We start from the raw sequence: 23,979 nt of genomic DNA on the forward strand, positions 1-23,979 counted from the left end.
AGTCATGTCATGTAAACATCTAGGATATCTTTCCAGTTCATCTATATAAGTTGGTGAGTGCAGGTGTGTGTATGTTTGTGTGTTTTGAGTGAGAAATTCAATTTTGTTACAAGTTACATAGAATCTAAGATTTTGAAGTGAAATTTAGTGCCCCCAAAAAACAATAAGAAGGAAATGCCTTCTTTTTGGTACTGCTTTATAAATGTTTCTTAAAATGTACAACCTTGTTATGGCACATAATAACTTTATAGTTAATCTCATAATAGAATTACATTTATGTGATACTTTAACCTCAAAAATTCTTCCACGTAACTTGAAAATAACAATGAAAAAAGCTAGACTCTAGACTAAAGGCAATAAAAATACAGTGGGAGAGATACTGTTGTCAGGATTTCTGTTGCCACACTGTGTCTTTGTAACTCTTCATTTGGTGAACGTGTTGTCCACATCTTTTAAAGTCTGTTACCAAGTCTCAAAGTGGTGCCTGCCAGTGCTAGAAAAGTAGATTAAGGAGAAGAATGAAAATTGCATGGAGAATAAGAAAAAAGAAAGAACCTACATAAATACTCCTTGAAAATGTCCGGGGGGAAGAGAAATTCACATAAACACCAAACATCCAGAAGTATGGAATATTACACACTATGTAAAACCATAGGTAAAAGGGAAAAGTCAGGTGGTAACTGAAGCTGTAGTTGAATAGTAGAAAATTCCAGGGTTTTCTTCTGCCTACCCCCATTATGTATCTGTGAGTTCCAATATGAAAAAGAAAAGAAAAGAGAGCAGAGTGATATATCCTAGGTAAAGTAGTGTTTTTGAGGGTAGGAATGTTTCTTACCCGTCTTTATCCATGGGATCCCTTTCATATGTCATCACTCATTCAGTATTTGTTGCATTAAGCTGAATTGTATTAATTGGCTTCTATTTAGGCATGTGTTGTCATTCTTGGTCCTTCCAATTTTCATCAATTATCAAAGCATTGAAGATAACAATAAAAAATAATCTTTGTATTTTTTTAACTGTAACTTGGATTCCCATTTTGAAACTGTCATTTATATTTAGTGTTATCTAGGGAATAAGTTATTATGGCAACTAGTACATCAATTTCTGTGCCAGAGAAATTAGCTTGACTATTTTGGTTGTGTTGTAGACTGGCACATTTTTGTTAGGGATTTTTGTGTACTTCTGTGGCTAAAATTCTTTGGCTCACAGAAGGAAAAAATTTCATCTCTCTTTGTTTTCTTTCACTTTTTCATTTTGAACTTTTCATTTAATTGTATAGGATGAATAAAATTCCTGAAGAATTAAATCTTTCTTGTATGGAATTTAAATCCCCCTTGAGTAATATTTACATGTTTTCCATATGTTAATAAATATAACATTATATACAATTATGATCTTTAAGACATGCATGTGTCTTTTTCCCATTCATAGGATTTATTTTCATTTTTATGTAAAAAGAGATTTTTCTGTCTAACTATTCTGGACTAAAGTCTTATGATTTGTTTACTTTTGCTGATATTTTATCCTATAAGCCAGGTGGGGGTGGGGATTGAGGTTACATGCTGTTGTCTCCTGTAAGGATGCCTTAGACTTGTACAGTTTGTTTGTATTTATAGAGGGATATAGTATATACAGAGCATTTTCATGGACTTGAATTCGTTTATGCTTTAAGCTACACTTATTAATGAATTTTTAATCTTCTAAACTGTGAGTTTACTTTTTCCCTAGTTTGAGGATAGAAATAGGGAGCTTCAGACCAAATAGTTGTTCACATAATTTTAATCAGTTTTTCTCCTGGGATCTGATTTATCATAACAGGTGGTTCTAGCTGGAGGTAGAGGGTGAGAAAGTTGGGGAGAAAGGAGGGGGAGAAGGGCTGTCGTTTTTTTCAGTACATTAGCATTTGTTTGAAATGTGAAATAATCCTTTTATTCACCTCTGCCATTTTAATAAAGCCTGAAAGCAGAGGAAATACTAAGAAATATTGGATGCTTGCATATTCTTTTCTTTCCAAGAGCTCGAAGTCCTTTTCTTCATAGACCTGTGAAGTAGAGAATAACAGGTGCTCGCTCTCTTTTTCAGATGAGGAAACTTAGTGAAACGACCTGTTTTACTTCACATTCTTAGGAAAGGTTCCAATCTTGATGCTATGTCCTTAGATTTTTTGGTTTACATTTGCCAGCTCCATAGTGTCTGTGGCATGCCACTTACTTTGTAGGGCCCACTGTAAAATGAAAATGCAAGCCCCTTTGAGCAAACGTATTAAGCATTTCAAGATGGTGACAACAGAGCATTGAACCAATCACAGGCCTTTCTAAAAGCAGGGTCTCGTGCGACTGCACCGGTCACCCACCTGTGATGCCAGCCTGACTGTACTGCCCCATCTTGTACTCTGCATAACGCCACTAGCAAGAGCTAGACACAGTGTGTGCACCAGACAAGCTGCAGGATGTGAGTACACTCATGTATCAGTGGCAAGAACGCAGGAAAGAATGCAGAGGCAAGGACCTGGCTGAGCCAAAGTGGGGATAAGAGTAGACACTTTGGTTTGATGAGTGCCCGGATGCTTAGGGTTTCCCTGATGCATACTGGATCCCTAGTTTAGGAAAGCACTCTCCTTCTAGATGCTGCTGTCAGGCAGGCTTGACTCTCTTGATAACTCGTCTTCTTAGATTAGGATTGGCTCAGGGTCCGGGCAGGTCTGAGATCTGAGGTTGGACTTTTGCAGTTCTCAAGGGTGGAGAGGGGAGATGTTAGCTGTGGATTGGTTTAATGCTACCTTCCTGCGAAGGTGAGTGTACTCCGTGGCCTATTTTATTTAATACCATTTGCTAAAATCTAGACATCTTTTTTGAAGGTAAATTTTGAGTTCAAACTCACCTCGTGTTTGTTAAACACGGATGATTCCTCAATCATGTGTTTCAACAACAACCACAACGAAAAGTTGTTTATACGCTAATTCATTCAGTGAATGTTTATTAACACTTGCTGTAGATTATAGGCACTGGAAAAATAGCTGTTCACAGGACCAATCCTTGATGTTAGGTAGTATACATTCTAGTGGATTCCACAGAAGCCAGTGAATCCCAGCAGATTTTGAAATATAGAATTTGAATGTATTTTCTTAAGCTCTTTTTTTGTACATGAAGCAAAGTAAAAAGAACCATCAGAAACAAGTTGTTGTAATTTTTCAGTAAGGAAAAGAAATATTTTTTGTGTTATAGAATACTAGGAAAAAAGCGGGTTCCTCATGGGACAAGGATTTTTTCCTCCATTTTAAAGAAGGATTAAAATCACCACAAACATAAAGGTCACATAAGAGACACTGCATTTGTTAGAAATGTTTAACGTGCAATTAAAATAGGGCCAATTTTGTGATTTTCCTTTAGGCAGGCATGGTATTTTGTGATATTTAACTTTTGCTATAAAATATTTTTATGATTTGTATGTTGTAACCTAGTAAGATTTATTCTATGTGCTGTACTATTTTCTATGACTTTGTCACAGCCAAGCATTAAGAAAAAAGATAGTATGGCTATAATGCCCCTTGAAGGAAACAGGAAAAAAGAAAGAAACCTAGTTTTGAAACACTGTTGAGTGTCGAAAGCAAGTCTTGAAATCCTTACAGGCCAAAAACAAGAGCATCCACAACTATGTATTTTGATACACCATAAGATCTTTCATTTCTCATGATAGAAAAATACTAGACATTCCAAGGATACTTCAAAATCTCTCCTTTGGAACATAATACAATATAACTAACAAAAATAATAATAAGTTTTCTTATTCCCACATAGTGTGTGCCTCCTTCCCCTACCCCCTGCTATATCACTGTCTTAACTTGGCAAGGCTCTCTGTTTACCATTCACTAACATCTTTTCCCTTCCTGTTTTTCTCTTTCAAATTACTTATCATTTAATTATGAAGGATACAATACATAAAAGAATGTTCCCTTTTGACTTTTGGAAGCACTTGCTATGTTAAAAGAAATTATGTGGTTATTATTTGCTTTTAAAAATCAATTCGCTAGAAATATATTGAAGATTTTCTATGTGCAAAAAAGCTTGCCAGAAGGCTGGTGAGGTTTAGCAGTGAGTATGGACATATTAGGGGATATATAAATGCATAAGACATGATCCCTTCTACTAATTTTGGAATAAACCATGTGTGTTTGTTCATCCTGTTCTCTCATATTGGCGTGCCATTTTCCTATTCTCTAACCATTGGAATCTCACACCGTTCAATTGTTTCTTTCATGAAGCTCTTTCCAGAATTTCGTAATCAAATTTCATCATCTCTAATAGTCTTGAGAGCACTATACATCTATATAGCATTGCTCATTTTGCTTTTCTGTTGTTGTTGCTTTCATGTCTGATTATACTAAGTATAACTGTTCTGCGGCTATTCGATTTAAATTAATTAAAATGAAATAATATGAAAAATATATCTCTTTACTTGCACTAGCCACATTTCAGTTGCTTGACAGCCACGTGTAGCTCATGATTTCTATGTTAAAGAGCACAAATTTAGACCATTTTCACCATTATCAAAAGTTCTACTGGATAGCAGAGTGCTAGATTGTAAGCTTCTTGAAGGCAGAAGACATATCAAATTAATAAGGTTCAAAACTTAATATAATAATAAATGTGAAATAGGCATACCTCAGTGGTGATAAGGAAGAAGAAAGATCAGGATTGCTCAGCAGATAGCAGAGCTGTGTGTTACTTAAAGCTCTGTTATATTTGGGAAGAGTGCATTAAACCCCAAAGGAAGGCGTGTATTATGTCTGCTGAAATAAATATAGTTACTAGGAATTCAAAACAATGATAAAAACTGCACATAATATATAACAATTTTAACAAATGTGGTCACAGTGAAGTAAATGGACTGAAGAAATGATATCATATTTTTATCTATCAGTGTAAATATCCATGATACCTAGTCTACATTCCTATTCAAAATTATTCAGAATAAAATAATTTTGATGGGCTTGAAATATAATTTTTAAAGAAATATTATGCTCTAAGAGTACATATGCTGAGAATTGTAAGAAATTCTGCACTAGTACCAAAGAAACGAGCACTTCTATTTTTATTAGTACAATGAAAATGTAAGTTATTGCATTTAATTGAACTTGAAAAATAACATCAAATTATTGGCTTGGCAGTAATATACTACCTCCTTTTCCAGATCTATAACTGTGTAGAGACATAAAGTTTTAGAATATTGTCCATAAGTAGCATGGGGCTTCTGCAGGGGGAGTAGCCCTGGTACAAGGAAGGAACATGGCCTTTGGACTCTGATTTGGCCGCTGACTGACAGTGTGGTCTTCAGCAGACTACTTAACAGTTTCAAATGTTTTCACTCATTCGAGGATGGGGCCACTGATCTTTACCACACAAATTTGTTATGAAGTTTATAGAAATAAGCATTGAAGCATCAAGCACCTGTCTCGCATGCTCATACCTATCCTTTCAGTACTGAGTTCAAAACCTGCCAGTGTCCTTCCTTGGGAACCTAGCAGTATCTTTACCACCTAATTTAGCCAAATAACCTGAGATTTTGTACTTGATTATTTTTTTTGATGAATGATATTTTTTGCTGGTTATCATTGTTTATAGATCTTTTCTCTCTTATCCATGTTTCTTTGATGGCAACAATTACCAACTGAGACAAAGAGAAGGTCATTTTAAGGGGCTTTTGAGGCAGAGGTAGCCTATGCCATTTAGCTTGAGAGTAGCTTAAAATATCGTAAAGCTGTCAAAATTAAAAGGGATTTTAGAATATTATGTGCTTCTTTATATACCGAGAACAGCAACACTGTTTACTTGACTGGGCTGGCCTGCAGATTTGTACTGCATAGTAACAGCATTTATCATTCTAAGGACCATTGGGACGTGAGGTGGTCTCCACCTGAACATTGTTATGATTTGGAAGAAGGAATAAATAACATTCCTTTGCCTGATATTAAGCAGCCCCCTTCCAAAACACACACACACACTCACATACACACTCACACACTCACACACACATACGTCATTGGACCTTAATTCCAGGCTTTTGTTCCTTTTGAACTCTTTTCCTTGATGTCTACTTCTTTAACCAACTGATTTGCTTTGCATGATGTAGATTTTCGGAGTTAGGAGGATCAGGTTCTGAATCCCATGCTTGAACTACTACTTAGTTAATCTCTTACCTAAACAAAGGCCTTAGGTTTCTCATCTGTGGAATGGGAATAAAAAACTCACCTTTTATTTTTTTTTAAAGATTTTATTTTTTTCCTTTTTCTCCCCAAAGCCCCCAGGTACATAGTTGTGTATTCTTAGTTGTGGGTCCTTCTACTTGTGGTATATGGGATGTCGCCTTAGCACGGCTTGATGAGCGGTGCCATGTCTGCGCCCAGAATCCGAACCAGTGAAACCCTGGGCCACTGCAGTGGAGCAGGCAAACTTAACCACTCGGCCCTGGGGCCGGCCCGCAAAACTTACCTTTTGTGATTATTTTGTTTTGAAGTTTAAGTGGGAAATAGATGTTTGCAGAATTCCGGACGCAAGCATTTTTAATAAATATTAATCTTCCGTTCCTTACCTTTTTCATAGGTATGTTGTGAGCATCCCGTGAACTAACATGCTATATAGTGAGTGGTGAAGAGCATGGAATTTGAGTCAGACCTGGTTCAAGTTGTGGCTCTGCCGCTTATCATCTGTGTGACCCTGGGGTGTTATTTAACCCATTAAAATAGTTTCTTAATTTGTAAAATAGAAATAATAATTCCTATTTCGTGCAGTTGCGAGGACAATGTGAAATGTATATAAATTACTCTGTACTGGACCTGGTATCTACTATACATTACTAAACTGTTACTAAAACAGTCTTCAAATGTTATCTGTGGTCTGACTTATGTTCAGCTTCTTCCAAGATACCTTCTAAACAAGATTTTAAGTTTCTGGAGCATTACGGGCCAGATTTGACCACTTTTTGAACTCTGTAGCACCACGTAGAACAGTGCCAAGCGTATCATGCCAATATTTGCTCAACTTGTGGCCAATAGAATAAATGCTTGAGATTTTTGGCCTACCCATCTTTCAGCCACTACCCTCGGGATGGTCAATAGGAGCAACAGGTTTGGGTAAATCATTATGTGTAATGCAAACTGAATCAAAGTAATGGATTTTCCAAGTATAATGCCACAACAATTGTATTATATGACTAGAACTCTATGAAGGATTACGTACTTGGCTCATATTTGTATAATATCCATTAATTTACTCCATACCTAGGCCATATCTACTGCATTACTTCAAAAAATGTGTGTGTGGCCTGCCATGGATGGTATATAATATAGCCCACCACTTGGATGCCCCTGACATATGCTATATGCTCTCTAATGACTTCATGATGACTAGTTATAGGGAAGAAAGTAAAGAGAGAAAGGGAATTGAAAAAGGGAAAAAGGGAGAATGATCAGGTTGAGTAGATGGTGCAGTGCGCCAAAGTCTGCCTTGCCCATTGCTTTCCTAGCTCTCATATATTGGATCTATTTACTATCATTATTCATCTTACAGTTTTTGTTGTTTTAAAATATTATCTTTGTAAAATCATTATAGCTGTGATGTACTTAAAGATATACTTTTTAGGGTAGTAAAATTAATTATTTGAGAGCATGAAGGGTAATTTAAAAACTTAGCCAACCAGAAGAAATAATTTTGGAAACCAAAATTTTAATATCTTTAACACAAAAATAAAAAACACTGAAAAATTTTCAATGCTTTTCCAAATCTTACTTTTTTCTTCAAGATTTGCATATGCAGCTGTGATCTTCTTGATGGTCTGTACAATCTATCATTTGATGCACTGTCCCCGTGAGGTTGGTCTTACTTAACTCCTTATTGATAAGCAATACAAAACGCAGGAAGCTGAATGGTTTGTCTGAGAATGTCACAAAATATGAAACAATCAGAATGGGATTTTAGAGTTTTAAGCTCTCCTGCCTGCCTAATTATTCTGAGCTTTTTATGCAATCTTGTTTATGGAGAAATTGAAAAGAGCAGATTTATGGTCTGATTACTGCATATTAATTGTTTTCAGAGCATAGGAGATGTAAGCTTCCAGTTCCTGTTATTATGTTTGTTTAACACGTCTCTCTAAATCAACAAGGCCTGTTTTATCCAGTCTTTGCCAAGTCAAATGTGATCCCTGTGCTTTTCCATTTGTGTTTGAAGATACAGCGGAAGTCCTCATCATTGTAGTGTTTATTGAAGTGAAAACTTGTATATGATTCCACGAATTCCTAATTTCTTAAAATAAAGGCTGTCAAATTCAAGAATATTTGGGAAAATTACATATGTTCTTTCCTAACGTGTTTGTGGCATTTGTTTGGGGACTGAAAATTTGATTTAATCTCACAGTAAAGAATTTGCTAAAAATTTTAAGATTTCTCAATTGGTCCTAAGTGAAATATAGGAGGAACACTTTTTGGATAAATGTTGTATAAAGTTAACAAGAAAACGAGGTTATTTTCGTATACTGCATCCCCTGATTTTAATCTCTTTTTCATCTCCCTCTTTTTTTTTCTTAATTTAATTTCAGAGGGCTGCTGAAGTATCAAACTAATTTAGACACCCACCCTCCTGGCTGCATCAGTCTTAATGGAACCCGCTACCAGAATATTCACTTACCAGAGTATCTCTCAGAACATTTTCATGACTCTTCTGGAGAATTTTCAAAACCAGATGAACTTACCCAGAAAACATTTGTGAAGATTTGTAAGGAAGAGCCCAGGTTCCAAGCTAATTTTCCACAGGTCAGATTAATTCTGTGTCTCTGATGGTCTCTGCAAAGTTCGTGTTCCCATAATTATTGCTCAACATTGCATGTAAACATGTTTTTGAAGGTCTATAAAGCAATTATTTTTATAGAGTAGAACATTTTAGGATGTTTTAACAGCAAGTTAGTGCCTATTGTTCCATTGTAGGCAGCAGGCAGCTCAAGGAGAAAGGCCTATGATATTACAGAATATAGAAAATTCTTGCTTAACGGACCATATGATCTTTTCATACTGTGGTGCTGGTGCTTGCCACAAGAGAAGTGACAAAGATATTTTTCTTATCCATTGAGAAAAATAGGTTGAATAATAAAAACAATAGTGAAAGAACTAATACTAATACTAATTATTATTATAGTGTAATATAATATTATGGTACAATATTGTATATAATAAATAATAAATTATAAAATCAATTATTGAATACTTAATATCATCTGCTAGGTACTATGCTAAAATGTACTGTAGGCAAAATCTATTTTAAGATTCCTAGTAGCTCTTTGAAGCAATTACTATCATCCTCAATTTTCTGATGAGGAAATTGTGGCCTAAGTACGTAAAATGCCCTGAGCAACTCTACACACGAATCCATGGTAGAAGTGGAGTGCAAAACCTGGTCTTCATTTAAAATGCTTGCTCTTGGACAACTGCTTCCCCAAATACCCAGTGAGTAGTTTGATAAGGGCCCTAATCTTCCCGCGTGGCTATGGGAGCTGCCCGTGTGGGCATGACCCCCTGTCTTTGCCTTCCAAGTGGAAGTAGGGGATGGTGACGTCAAATGTCTGTTTTAAGAACAGAAGAAAAGAGGAGTCAAAAGGTAGAGTGAGTTTGTAGATGACTTTGGATGAGTATGTTAGTCTTGCGTTTATTATTAAGAATAGTCTTCTAGATTTCTATCTGACTTTACAATTTTAGAACTTTTCTGGGCTTCACGCAGTGCTGTATGTTAGGCAGGGCAGGTATTGGGCCTCCCATTTTGCTGATGTGGAACCTGATGCTCAAAGGGTAAGAGACTGTCCCAAAGCTGCAAGCCTGCTGCATTGCAGAGCTGGTCCTGTGATGCCTGCTCTTCACACAGTGTTGAAGTAAATGTCAAGAGAGGCATGATGTGTCTGTGTGGAAGGAGAAAGATCTGGAATAACAAAGTAAATAATGTTTTAAAAAGGGACGATTAAAATAAGTTTGGGTTGGAGGCCTCCAAGTGATGAGGGAGATAGATGTGCAGCTGTAGGAGAAGTGTTGGCCACGCAGGCCTCTGCACTGCCAAGAATATACACTTATCCTGGGATCGGGGCTGTCCATCCAGCACACATGCAAAATTGTCACGCTTTCCAAATTCCAAATATTATCTTCTATTCATATTATATTTGTTTTGTGAAAGTAAGCTCTAAACAATGTGCCTAGTATATCCTGTATTTAAAGATATGTACATATACATATTTTACATTGTGTGTATATTATGGATATATGCATTATGCATATACATTATGTGCATTAAAAGTATCTAGGGTTTTCTTTTTCTGACAAACATTGGACTTGTACATTTTTTTCTAAAATCATCTTCAGATTTATTTGACCTTTTAACTTCCTTTTTTTCCCCTTTAGGTGATGTTATGTATATGCACTACATACACATGTGTAAATGTGTGTGCACAGAAGGATATATGAAACATATATGATATATGCTGACCTGTTCATGGTAGTTATACTCAGGGCAGTGGTTTGAGGGTAGGGTCTTGATGTTACTTTCCTTTTATTATATACTTTAGTCTTGTTTGAATAAGTTGCAGTGAGCAACTTCTTTTTTTACTCATTTTTGTTTGTTTTATTATTTAAAATATAGATTAAAATATTATTCCTGTAATGTGTGAAATAAACAGTTGGGCAGCATATAAAGATTCCTACAATACAAGTATTTCTTAAAGTGTATTTCACAAATTCTCCATTAGACTTGGCTTTGGCTTTCTGGACCTTTGTGCCTGTATTGTGCTGAAAGACTTTACAGGTGTATCCGGAGCAATAAGCCAGTCACCATCATCTCGGTCATAAGTCATCCCTCAGATGTCATGGAAATCCGAATGGTCAAAGAAAATTTTAAAGCAAGACCTGGCCAGGTGAGTCAGTGGTCAGCAACTTTTAAAATACCCTTTATCCTTGTATAATTTTTGAAAGTTAGCAGACCATTGGAATACTTGAACTTCATTCTTGGTCATTTAAAAACTATCTTTGTTGCTTTCTAGTATATTATTCTACATTGTCCCAGTGTGTCTGCATTAGAAAACCATCCGTTTACCCTCACAATGGTAAGAAATTTGTTTTTTGATTTTTAATTTTTGAGAGTAAAATATATCTTTTTCTTTTTTCTGTATGTACTCTACCTCATTCTTGAAATCATTTAAGGCTCTCATAATGTCCTAAATATTTAACTAAGCCATTTTTTTTAACAAAGAAATATAATTATCTGTCCAGAAACTTTGTGACTTTATTATTTATTATTTTTGATACTTTATAATTCAGGAAGTAATATGTTTAAAATATATTAAAGCTTGTTGATTTAAAAATGCAGAAAGTTTCCTGGATATTTGCAATTTTCCTTTTATGAAGTATGTAGCAAAATGTAATATGTGCACAATTTTCTTTAGAGAGATTGAATTTAAGAAAAAAGAGGGTACTCTGAGTTGAAGTGGAAGCATAAGAAAATCCAGGCAGTGTTTAGAAAAGAAAGAGTCCAGTGTAATTGGCACCCAAGCTGTGTATGGTGAAGGGAAAGGAACATAAAGTTGGAAAAATAAAGTGGAATAAATAATGGGGGGAATATCTGGCTAAATAATAGCATCACCAAATAATTTTAGCCTATCTGCACATTGTTTAACATTATTTTTTGCATTATAAAAATAGCATGAGTGTAGTATGAAAAAGTAAGCAATTCACAAATATATAAATAGGAACTTTTCCTCGTTTTCCCCATTTCTCAGTCCATTTCTCCAGAATTTGATATATATTCTTCCAGACATTTTCCTATATGCTTTGGCATAAGTAGGCATTTGACATTTGTTTTGTAATTTGCATTTTCACTGAACAATATATCACGGACAACTTTCTATGTTACTGTATTTGTATATACCTCATCCTTTTTAATGACTGCATAATATTTCACAGTAGGAAAGTACTGTAATTTATTTAATATACTCCTTCGATGATGGGGATTAAGATTTTATTCAATTTCTAACAAAGGTGACTGAGAACAGGCACCACATATTTAAATGTATGCTTAAGAGATGCAAATAAATTAGAATAAATTAGGGATGGAAGCAGAAAAGTAACTGGTGTCAAAGTGCTAAGATGGAGGGTTGGGATTGTACTGTGAATGGGAACCACTTTCAAATTTGGTGTATTAATCAAGTTGAAAACTTGGAAACCTTTGCCAACTTACTTCATTTTTTTGTGCTTCGTTTCCGTGGTGTAATGTGATAATCTTACACAATATTAGTAAATATTAGATAATTAAAAACAATACCTCTTCGTAGATAACGTTGTGTATTTAAATGAACTACTGCAAGTAAAGCAGGTAGAACAAAGCCCGGAGTATGGGAAGTGTCAAGTGCATGTCAAGCACATGTAAATATATGTTTTTACATGTACTTTTTACATGCAATTATGATTTTTATTTCAGTGTGAGTTTTCTCCTTGAGAACATGTACTTGTGAAGACAGCTAGCCTGGAAAAATCTATATTTAAGGGATAAAAGAAATAGAAAGGCCATGTCAAATGGTTAGAGAAAGATCAGAAGTTACTTATTCAATAGCATTTCTTTAAAAGAAAAAATATATTTTTGCTTCAGTTGCTCCAAATTTTGCATTCTGTTTGTGTGTAGCAAACTTATTTATTAAGGATTAAACAAAGATAGCCTGGCATCTAGTGAAATAATTAACAACATTCCATTTTATCAAGAAAGATGGCAACACTGGCCTACCTTGGGGAATAAATTAATTTATAGTCATTTCTCCAATAATGATGATAGACGGGTACAGTCCAGACACTCTTTCATCTGGTGCTGTGTGGGTGGTTAGCTAGAGAGAAAGGGGAGATGTCTTGTTGTGAGGAATAGTGGAAACTTAGTTGCCCTCCTGGGATATAAGATTGGGACCTCAGAGATGTTAGGAGTCATCAGGAGCCAAATAGCCATGTCATGCCTTTCACTCCGTCTGGGATGTGCACGCCCTACAAGGTGCTTTAGTATGGATTGTCTTGTTATATGAGAACAGCAGGATGCTTGGCAAGTAAATCTGATTAACAACCTTCACATAGGATGTTTCAGCTGAATCACGAAGCCATTTTCACAGGATTGAATCCACTACAGTCAGAAGCGCTGTGCTTTAGTTCCCATAGTTGTAAGACATGTTTCCATTTCTCTGCATCCGTACATCCCATAAACATACAATTGTAACATAATAAGAAAGGAAGGAATGGAAAAGGGAGAAAATACACAAGTACGTTTGTCTTTACTTAGGTAGTTTAAGAAGTTTGGCCTAATCTTGGGGTCATATGAAATTTACTTCAGAAATTAACCTTCCTTTTGTTTGACACTTTATTTTTTTGCCAGCTTTATTGAAGTATAATTGAAAGATAAAAATTGTGTCTATTTGAGGTATACAACATAAAACTTTACTTTGAAAATCATTTCTTGACCATAGCATCAACCTGAGAACATGAGATAGGAAAGGAAGGAAGTTGCTGAGTGTCAAGTACAGAGAAGAGAGGGCTTTTTTTTACAAAGATATGTTCCAACATATGCAAAAGTAGAGAGAATGGTATAACGAACCCTCATGTACTCATCGCCCAGCTTCGACAAAAACAGAGAAGCTAGTTTACTTTTTAGTATACATTCTATAAATAAAACTTTTATGCTCTCTCAAAACAGAAAATCTAAGAACTTTTCACCTATGGTATACACCGAGTAGAGGCTTCTGGATCTAAACTCTTTCAGTTGACCTAGGACCCCTTCACAGAGCAAAAGGAAAAATACAGAAATAAAGTGATGTGTAGAACCTGAAGGGCTTTAAGCAAGTGCCCCATGTGGCCTGCCCTAGCTCCTAAAAGGTGATTGGGTAAGAGCCGAGAGAGCTCCCACTCCCCCCAGCTGGCTTGAGGGCAGATGGGAGGAAAAGATAAGGGGAGAAGAGGATGTTGGGAACAGACAGAAGAAAAGGAACTGGAGGAAGGAGAGAGAGGTGAGAAAGGGAGAACAAGTTTATGTGATGTAAATGGTAGTAGGTATTCACGCAAAGGGCATGAACTTTAGAATTCAGCCCCAGCTCTGTCACTTATTAGTTCTGTGTCTGCGAGAGAATCTCTGAAACTCTCTAAGCCTCAGTTTCATCATCTGCAAATTAATGCTAAGAATACTTATCTGGAAGGGATGTTGTCAACACCAGTTTAACAAAATAATGTGTGTAAAACCCTTGTCACATGATTGGTGGTTAGCATTTGGTAATTATACTATTATTTCTTTCATAATCTCAAAATATTTGATTTTAATTTGGATTATTGCCTTCACTTCTGCAATTATGTTTTTTTGAGAAGCAGATACAGGACATGAACATGTGGTTTTTCAACCTGAAAATGAGAAGCTTTGGGGATGCACAGTAGTCGCAGTCATTAGAAAATCTGTCATGTAGATGAAGGATTGGATATTTTTCCTTTGAGATCCCAAGGTATAGGAATAAGACTAATAGGTAAATAATTTTAGGAAAATAAATTTTGATTCAATATAACAAAGACATTTCTAACAATGAGACCAGTCCAGAAACTTAGAAAGCTGTCTCACAGAAATGTTTGGAAGGATGTTTGTGCTAGCTCAGGACTTTTCAACCTTGGCATTATTGACATTGTGGGTCAGATAATTCTTTGGTGTAACACATTGTCCTGTGCATTATAGGATGCTTAACAGCATTGCTAACCTCTCTACTCACTAGATGCCAATAGTACCCCTAACTTGTGACAGTGTAAAATGTCTCCAGACATTGCCAGATGTCCCCTGAGGGCAAATCACTGCAGTTGAGAACCCCGGTGCTAGATGAATAGTTGCCCAACACAGCTTAAAGTGCTCAAGGGTCCCAGGCTGATCTCCTAGGAGCCTCTATGAGAAGGGAGAATTTAGGAGGCGGTAGAGAAGGTGAGGGCTTGGAGTGCCTAGCATGTGTGCTGGGGACCCCAATCTCACTTCAGCAAGAACAGCTCTCTTTCAACTGGTTTGCATATGAGGAGTCTTATGTACTCATGTGAACATCATCACCTAAAATATTTTTTGCTTATTTAACTAGAATCCTTTTTGAAATTGCATAAAAATTATTTTGGCTACTGTGAATTCCTGAATACTGTCATGTGGTGTAGACTTTTGAAAGAGAATTGGATTAATTTTCAAATTCAGAATTGTTTTCCATATTTGCTGTCATCAACTCCCAAATAATAGTGTTTGGACATGAATCAAAAGAAAAGATAGGATAGCACTACAGAGATAAGACAAAGTTAATCAAGATTTAAAGTGATATGAGAATGTTCTGATATCCTTGACGTTTTGGCATGTGAATGAAAGACTATTATATTTTTTCCTATGGAATCCTAAGTTGTAAGAAAAGAAACAACAATACATTATTCTTGGAGAACAAATGTTGGTTTAGTGACTACTTTGGGAAATAGGATGTGTTTAGCTGGGTGGGAGAGAGACAAGAGAGCGTCTCGTCACCTCAGTGAAACTGTTAGGTATTCAGTGCTCCTGAGTCTCCTTCTGAGCAGCCTCTGACAGCAAAGGACGCTCCCCTAGGGCCCTGACTGGAGAGGAAGGCTGGTGAGCCCTCAGCACTAAGACTCTGTCCAGTGCAGGCTTGTTTCAGAAGGTTCGAGTTCAAAAGCGCATTGGATGGAGGCAGAGAGGTTGGATACATACAATTCTGTATTCATCACAGTTTTTCTTCTTTATTACTTTTTTCAATTAAGAAAAGAGTTTTCCTTATTCCTTCCACTTTTTCCAGGCCACTTCTTCAGTTCTTTTAAAGGAACATGGTTCTCTGAAAATTCTCTGAGGAAAAATAAAAAAGAAAAGACATTTTTCTATGACTGAAAAGAGTTTGGAAAGTAGTGCTTAGTATACATCCCTTTTAGAAATCCATAGTGTCTGATAACGTATTAATAGTTTTGAGAAGTTCTTTAATAAACAACCCCCCCATTAAACACTGTTCACCCATTTACTTGACACTTTCCCACTTTTGAGTCTTTGCATAAACCAGTCTCTTCACCCTGGGAATCAGCCCCTGCTTCTTCCACTTTTTCACACACCAACCCCACACATTCTCTCTGCCTGGGCAGCTCCTACTCATCTTTCTCATCTCATCTGAGGGTCACATCTTCTGAGAAGACTTCACTAGCTCTCCATATTAGGTTAAGTTTCTTGACCTTTTCCTCTTATAAGCACTTGTGTACTCTCTTTAACACCAGTGTCATTAGATTATTTGTTTAATGCCTGTCTTCCTCCTAGACCACAACCTCCAGGAGCCCTTTCAAAGATACATTCATAGCACACTATCTGGTACACAGAGTAACCCAATATGTATCTGTTGAAAGAGTAAAAAACACCTAATACATAATTAGTGTTTGGGACCTAGCTTGAGAAATACTTTATAGATAGCTTCTCTTTTTCTCTCATCTCTTTCCAGCTACTCTTGCTTGGAAGGTGAAACCAGAGAAAAGGAAAAGTTAGGGGAATAAGAAGAAAGGAGAAAGGCTTATGGCGGAAATGGCTCTCAGTCAAAGAATAGGCTTGCCAGTCAGGTGCTGAGTCTAATCTTTAAGGTCATGGTGGCTACTTCTCTTTAGCTGAGGAGAGGAGGGGGAAAAGTACTTACGACAAAGGTGTTTGGGGAAGAACCACCAAAGACAAGGGGAAATAATTTATGGGTAACAGATCATTATGGGTAACAGAGACAGCAAGTCATTTTTCACCTCCCCTCCCCCATAACAAAGGAAAATCACTTGTTCCTAATTTCTGTGCTTATCTGACAAATGCTATCAATATTTCTTAGGTTTGCCTAGCAACCTACAGGTAGAAATAGATCTTGATTTTGCAAGTTTAGGTTTTGTATTCACATCCATCCTTATTTTAAACATCGTTTTCGTTTTTTTGTATGTTTTGATTATGCTCTATTAAATCTCAAGGTTTAATTGTTTTTAAAAGAATGGTATCTCATAGATATTTTAAATTGCAGCAATAGTTGGCTTCCAAAAGAAATTTTAAGGCAAAAAAAAAAAATCTTTTTATCAGGCCATCTGTGTACCGTCTACTGTGTGTTGGCTTAGGAAATGGTTTGCAACCTTCCCAGATTTAGGGGGATTGCTAGCTGACTCATTCATACTGTCCCCCAAGGGAGTTTCTGTTTTCATAAGAGTAAAAAGAGGCAGATCTTGCTGCTGCCTAAAAGTGAATTTGAGTACAGCTAACATTTCTAAGCTAAATTTTGCATTATGTTATTATGTTAATTTACTGTCTTTTCCTGCCATTTCCTTCTTTTGTCCAATTACTTCTATTTGGCACTTGCATGTAAAATGCATGCTTCTCAAATATTTTCACTGGGTAGTTCCCTTAAGGGTTCTTTTGAAATAAAACAAAGCAAAACAAAGCAATTTCCTCATATGCTGATTCCCACTAAAAAGTGTGTATACACCCAGTTTTTGTCAAGGATAATAGTCCCTACTAATTAAGTGCCTAAGAGGTTCTTTCCTAAACATTGACAATATTATTTCTTACTCTTATTCCTATCAGACATGTATTGTTACCTCTATATGATCCAGAAAACAATGTAACTCAGAGAGATTAAGTACCATGCCCAAAGTCACACAGCTAGTTAGTGGTCCAGGTGAGATCCAAACACAGACCTGCCTGGCTGAGAGGCCTGTTGTTAGCTATTCTGCACTGTCTGTCTCCTGCCTTACCACCCACTGGTGTTCAGGACATTCATATTTCTGAAACTCCTATTGCTTTTGGACATCTTTGTTCTTGGAGTTAAAAAAACAAAAGAATTACCACTTAGGAGAGAAATTTACTGAAACAATAAAAATATATTTTCAAGAGAAATATGCAATCAATAGTTTTGGATTGTCTATACTACTAAGTTCTTCTATGGAGAGTTGAAGGCCAAATAAATTACCCTGCTAGAAAAAATTGAATATTTATTTTCATATACTGTGCCAGTGTAGGGAAAAATCAAATCTATAAAATACACAACAATTACAAATTTAGTAGTTTGAGTTTCATCTCATTTTTTAAAATGGAGCTTAAGCTTTTAAAACTGAAAATACAAAGTACAAAAGATACGCCACAGAAGCATTATAGTATTTTTCACAATATCAGTCAAGGTAAAACTAAGCTTTGAGTACTGATTTAATTAGGAATTCAAAGGTTGTAGTTTTAATTGCTTGAAGTGCTTCAGCATTTCTTATAATTGACATTGACTTTCCTATGCAAGGAAGACGTGCTAATTTGGCAGGCTTTTCCAGGAAGTTGTGATTGTTTCCTGCTAATGCACCTGCATTCTCTCAGGGCAGAACCAGCAAGCACATGTTTGCTGACACGGTTGATAGAGATCAGAGGGCATTGTGAAGTTTTAGACCATGGATTTTGGAATCCTACATCCTGGATTGGAGGCCTGGACCCCCCACTTAGCCCTATGACCTTGGACAAGATATTTAACATACTTACCTTTGGTTTACTTCTTTATAAAATGTGGACAGTGGTAGTAACTTCTCTATGGAGTTACTGTGAATATGAATTAGACAGTGCTAAGCATGCTGCTTGGCATCTAGCAAGTTCCCAGTAAATTGGAAGTTGTTATGGTTGTTGTTTCAGATAATGACTGGAGAAACAAGACAGGATTAAACTGAATTTTGTTTGCCTTGTTCTGCTGCATGTAGCAACTGACTAAGCTCTAGCCAAAGACTGGTTTATAAACAATCATTTGGGGACTGATGATTTGCCTCTGGTGGTTTACTAGCCTTTAGGATGAATGATGTTTTAGGTTGGGTTTCCTGGGAAACAGACTGGGGGTAGAGATTTGCATGTAGGGTGTTTGTTGGGGACGTGTGCTCAGAACAACATCTGATAAGGAGGGAGGGATTGAGAGGGCAAGGCAGAGGGTGAATTGTGATATAGTCTCAGTGGGGTCCTCAGCAGATGGGACAGGAGCCCTGAGGGTAAAATGATAGTTCAGAGCTGTCCCATCTTGAAGTTGGAGGCCAAACCTTGGTACTCCCCAGTTGCTCAGTCATTGGAGTTGGGATACCTCCAAGGTGAGGCACTTAGACATGGGTGGGAAAGCTTTCTTCTCGGGATAGCAATTCCTGGGGAGGGTCTCATAAGTGAGCTCTCAGCAGGCAACACTTTCAGCAGCTTGGAGATTGGGAAATGAATGTTTTGATCTTGAAAATTGTGAGGAAGAGGGAAAGGAAGAGCACCTAAACAGTGCACCAGTTTCTACTACGAATGACGCTTAAATATGTGTTTTTAAATTTAATATTTATATGCATTTTATATATTTACAAACATATAAAAAGAAGTACTAAAATATACCTTTTGTAAGATAATTTTTTTTTTTTCCGTGAGGAAGATTCATCCTGAGCTAACATCTGTTGCCAATCTTCCTCCATTTTATATGTGACCCACCATCACACCATGGTCACTGATAGACGAGTGCTGTAGATCTATGTCTGGGAATCAAACCCAGGTCGCTGAGGTACAGCATGCCAAACTTAACCACTAGGCAACCTGTGCTGGCCCAGTTATTCTATTTTCAAAACATGAAATTAAATTTGAGACACATTAAATCCTAGTTTATCTAAATTCATTGAACTTTAAAAATTTGTAGTTGAAATACCAGATTAATTTGTTTCTTTGGTTGTTGTTGTGGGGAGAGGGTATCCAAAGCATAGATTGTTTAAGTGATCAGAGAAACCAAAGAAACACAATTGATGATGAAGTTGGAACCAGAATTCAAGCTTTCCGATTCTTCTCCTTCTTTATTGGCTTAAAAACTGGTAGAGTTTTGTATTTTGTTCTTCAGCTGTATAGTAGATCTCTAAAAGTGTTTTCCAGCTATGCTCTGTAATTACCGTTGTTTGGATTTTCTACCAAAACAAATCTTTTATTAAGGTATGCTCTCATCTAATTTAGATACATAAGTCAGAAATGATTTTAAAATCTTAAGAAAGCATAAAACCTACTGCTTACGACGAAATGTAACATCTCTTTGAATTTAACTGAGGTAGACATTAATTACTGTGTTCGTTAATATTTTTCAAGGATTCTCAGTTAAAGAAATAATGCAGAATCTGCTTTTTTATGGTAGTAATTGATTGAAGTGTACATAAATATCTTTATATCCTTCCATTATTATTTTTACTCAGAAACACACGTGCCTTCCTGACATCTGTATTCTAAGTTGTATGATTCATTATTTTTAAGCTTGGATAACCTGATTTCACATATTTTTCCATGAGTCAGAGGCGAGTCTAGCTGTTAGTTTGTTATTGTCTGTACTTTTACATAGCATGCCTGCACTTGCCATCATTTTTATGCTTTGTGTTTTTAATTTCTCAACCAGTCTCTTTGGGAATCGTCTGTCCAGTTTTCAGTGAAAACCAGACAAGAATGACCGTGGATCTCTAAAAGATTGGCAAATCTTTTTTGTTATTATTTATTTAATTCTGTGAGTTTAAATATAACCAGGAAGTCTGCATCCTGTTTTGATCTTGGGTCTTTCTCTCATCCGTCTAATTCTTAAAAATTGCTTTTCCCTAGGGTTTCACAAATCTTTTGCTTGGACAACTTAGAAACTCAGCTAGGATAAAGGGTAAATTAGCAAGGCAACAATGTGTCTTAACCATACATCAGGCACAGTGGTGGAAATTGCCCAAGAAAGTCACTAATATTCATGAAACCTAACAGAGCATCTGAATTCTCTAAAAGTCAAGCATCAACTAACTGCTCTACTTTGGCTTTTTTCCAAGGGAAAAGAAAATATTCTTTTAATGCCTAATGATAGCCTGCATATAACTATGGACTTAAATAGGTCAATGTATTCAGAGCAAGTCTACTATTTAATATTAAATTTGATTTATTCAATTGGCATCTTTTGATACTTCCTTTTACCTAGGTACCAAAGAGAAAATGATGAATGAAAGTTCCTTTCTTGACTTTCATCTCCTTCTAGGTACTGCCCCATTGCTCAGTTCTTCAGTTACTTTCCTCTCATTCTCTCATAAATCCACTAACTTTTGCTAACAGCGCTTTACTAAAACATTCCCAAAGTCAACAATGACCATGTTACTAAGTCCATGGTCATTTTCCGGTCATCAATGGACTTGACCTCTCAGCAGCATTTGGCACAGCTGATCATTTGCTTTATTGACACACCTTTTTCATTTTCCTTCCAGGACTTCCACTCACCTGGTTTTTCTCCTAATTTTCTAGCTACTTTTACTCAGTCTTTTTTTGCTGTTCCTTGTCATCTTCATGACCTCTAAATATCAGAACACTCCAATGTCCATTCTTTGAACCCCCTTTCCTCTCTAGCCAAACTCATTTCTGTGGTGATCTTATCCAGTCTCATTAATGCATCTGTATACTATCATCTTCCAAATTTATTTTTCTAGCCCAGACCACAACTCTAAAATTCAGCGTCCTATATCCAATTGTCTATCAGAAACTTCTACTTGGATGTCTAAAGGGCATCTAAGTTACCATGTCTAAAATTGAACTCCTAATCTTCAACCTCCCAGCCTGTTCCACCCACATTCTTCCCCCACTTCAGTTAATGCCAACTCCACTGTCCAAGTTGCTCAGGCTGAAATCCTGGACATCGTTCTTAACTTTTATCCATTTTAAAAAGGTAATCAACAATTTGTCCACAAATTTCTTGGCTCTAACTTTGAAATATGGCCACCATTTCCACAGCTGCCTCCCTGGTCTAAGGCACTACCATCTGGATAGGTATGGACCTGACTGGTCTCCCTCTGTCTGCCCTTGCTGAGCTATCATTTAATCTTAACAAGCAGCCAGGGTGATTATTTTAAACTGAGAATCAGATCTTGTCATTTCTCTGTTCAAAAACCAGGCAGTTTTCACCCTGAGTAATACTTAATATCTGTTGAATTGCACCTGTGTGAATGTGTGTGTGTGTGTCAATGGAAGAGAGGAGGTCAGAGGTCAGTGTGGCTGGGATACACTAAGAAAAAGGAAGGGTGGGAGGAGATAATGTCAGAGAAATCATGAGGAGGCAGATTATGTGGGATTTATAGGACATTACAAAGGCTTCAGCTTTTACTCTGAGTGAGAAGGGAGCCATTGGAGGGTTCTGGGTAGAGAAATGACATGACGTGACTTAACAGAACCACTCTGGCTGTGGTGTTAGGATTCCATGAAGGGATGCAAGAGCAGCAGCAGGGGGACCAGTTAGGAGGCCGTTGTGGTCATCCAGTTGAGGTATGATGAGGGCTTGGACCAGGGTGGTGACAGTGGAGCTGGTGAGGTGTCCGATTCTGAATTTTTTTTTTTTAAGATTTTATTTTTCCTTTTTCTCCCCAAAGCCCCCCAGTACATAGTTGTATATTTTTAGTTGTGGGTCCTTCTAGTTGTGGCATGTGGGATGTCCCCTCAGCATGGCTTGAAGAGCCATGCCATTTCCGCGCCCAGGACCCGAACTGGTGAAACCCTGGGCCACCGAAGCGGAGCGCGCGAACTTAACCACTCAGCCGGCCACGGGGCTGACCCCGATTCTGAATATATGTTAAAGTTAAAGTTAACAGGATTTCTTGAAAGACTGAGTGTGGAATGTAAAAGAGATGGAAGAGTCTAGGTGATGTTCAATGTTTTTGGTCTGAGCAACTACACTGAGGCAGGGCAGGCTGTCGGGAGAGCAGGTTCTGTTGGGAATTTGAAGAGCTCTGTTTTGGGATGTAAGTTTGAGATGGCACATAGTGTGCTCTCATTACAAATTTGCTGAAAAGTTGAATGGCAGTCCTACTTTCCACTGTACTGGTTATTCCTGCATCTAGAGCCCTTTCTGTGCTACTTCTGTTTGTCTTTGGGTTTGAGGAGGAGTAGTTGCCTGGCTTTTGCTTGGGGTGAGGTGAATCTGAAGGTCAAATTATCTCATATACATACGTGAACATTTGACTCTTCCTTTGAATCCTACGACCAGCCCCAGCTTCCTTCTATTACCTGTGAGACCTGAGTTTGCCCAATGTTGTGAGGGAAATATGGGCTTGCTTCTCAAGGTGATCCCCTTTTGGAAAGTAGTAGGATTTCAGCTTCATATGTTTTTTTCAGTCAGTCCCCAAACCACTGTCTTATCTATGTTTCACCTTTCAAAATGTGTTGACACCTCTCCATTGTTGTTATTACTTCCCATGTTACTTTGGTCTTGTGGTTGTCTTTTTATATCCCTAAAATGTCATTTTAGTGTTTTGTTTTTTTGAGGGAGTTGAGACAAATGCACACATTCCATCAAAGTTAGTAAAAATCTCATTTACATACTCTTCCAGGATCTTTCTGTTTAATATTGAGTATAGTTTTTTCATGCAAATATATAAGTAAACATCAACTTTTTCCTTCAAGTAAACATTAAAATGTTATGTCTGTCAAAATGTTTAAGGTCACAATCCTGCATTAATTATGATGGATTTTGTGCTCCTGGCTCATGATATCCTCTCTGACTTTTAAAACAATCTCCTTTGTGAAATTACATGACCTCTAGTATAGGCTGTGGAGCATTTTGGATACTCAGTACATATTCATTGAGTGTTGGAATAAATTATAGAAGAATTGCCTATCGTTGAAGTCTTTATTCATTCTCAGGTTAATTCTCCAATATTTTATTAAGCTGATATTTGATTGCATACCCGGTAAAAGTAAGATACCATGAATACATAATAATGATTTAGAAATAGTTCTTGATCTCAAGACATTTAAATATATTAATACAGAAACAATTATACAAAATTAAAGAGGTAGGGGCTAGCCGAGTGGCGTAGCAGTTAAGTTTGCGCATTCAGCTTCAGTGGCCCAGGGTCCACAGGTTTGGGTCCCAGGCACAGACCCACACACCTCT

General features: G+C 36.8%; 1 protein-coding gene across 2 annotated transcripts in view; it reads left to right on the top strand.

The window, feature by feature from the left end:
- NOX4 (NADPH oxidase 4) overlaps positions 1 to 23,979 on the top strand; it is a 146,413-nt gene that overhangs the window by 51,647 nt on the left and 70,787 nt on the right. For both annotated transcript variants that reach the window (XM_001489131.6, XM_023645592.2), the window contains exons 9-11: positions 8,590 to 8,803; positions 10,774 to 10,938; positions 11,065 to 11,127. In XM_001489131.6, coding sequence (XP_001489181.2) covers positions 8,590 to 8,803; positions 10,774 to 10,938; positions 11,065 to 11,127 — 442 coding nt within the window. The remainder of the gene's footprint in view (positions 1 to 8,589; positions 8,804 to 10,773; positions 10,939 to 11,064; positions 11,128 to 23,979) is intronic.

This window comes from Equus caballus, chromosome 7 (assembly GCF_041296265.1).
Source record: "Equus caballus isolate H_3958 breed thoroughbred chromosome 7, TB-T2T, whole genome shotgun sequence".
Classification (NCBI taxonomy): domain Eukaryota; kingdom Metazoa; phylum Chordata; class Mammalia; order Perissodactyla; family Equidae; genus Equus; species Equus caballus.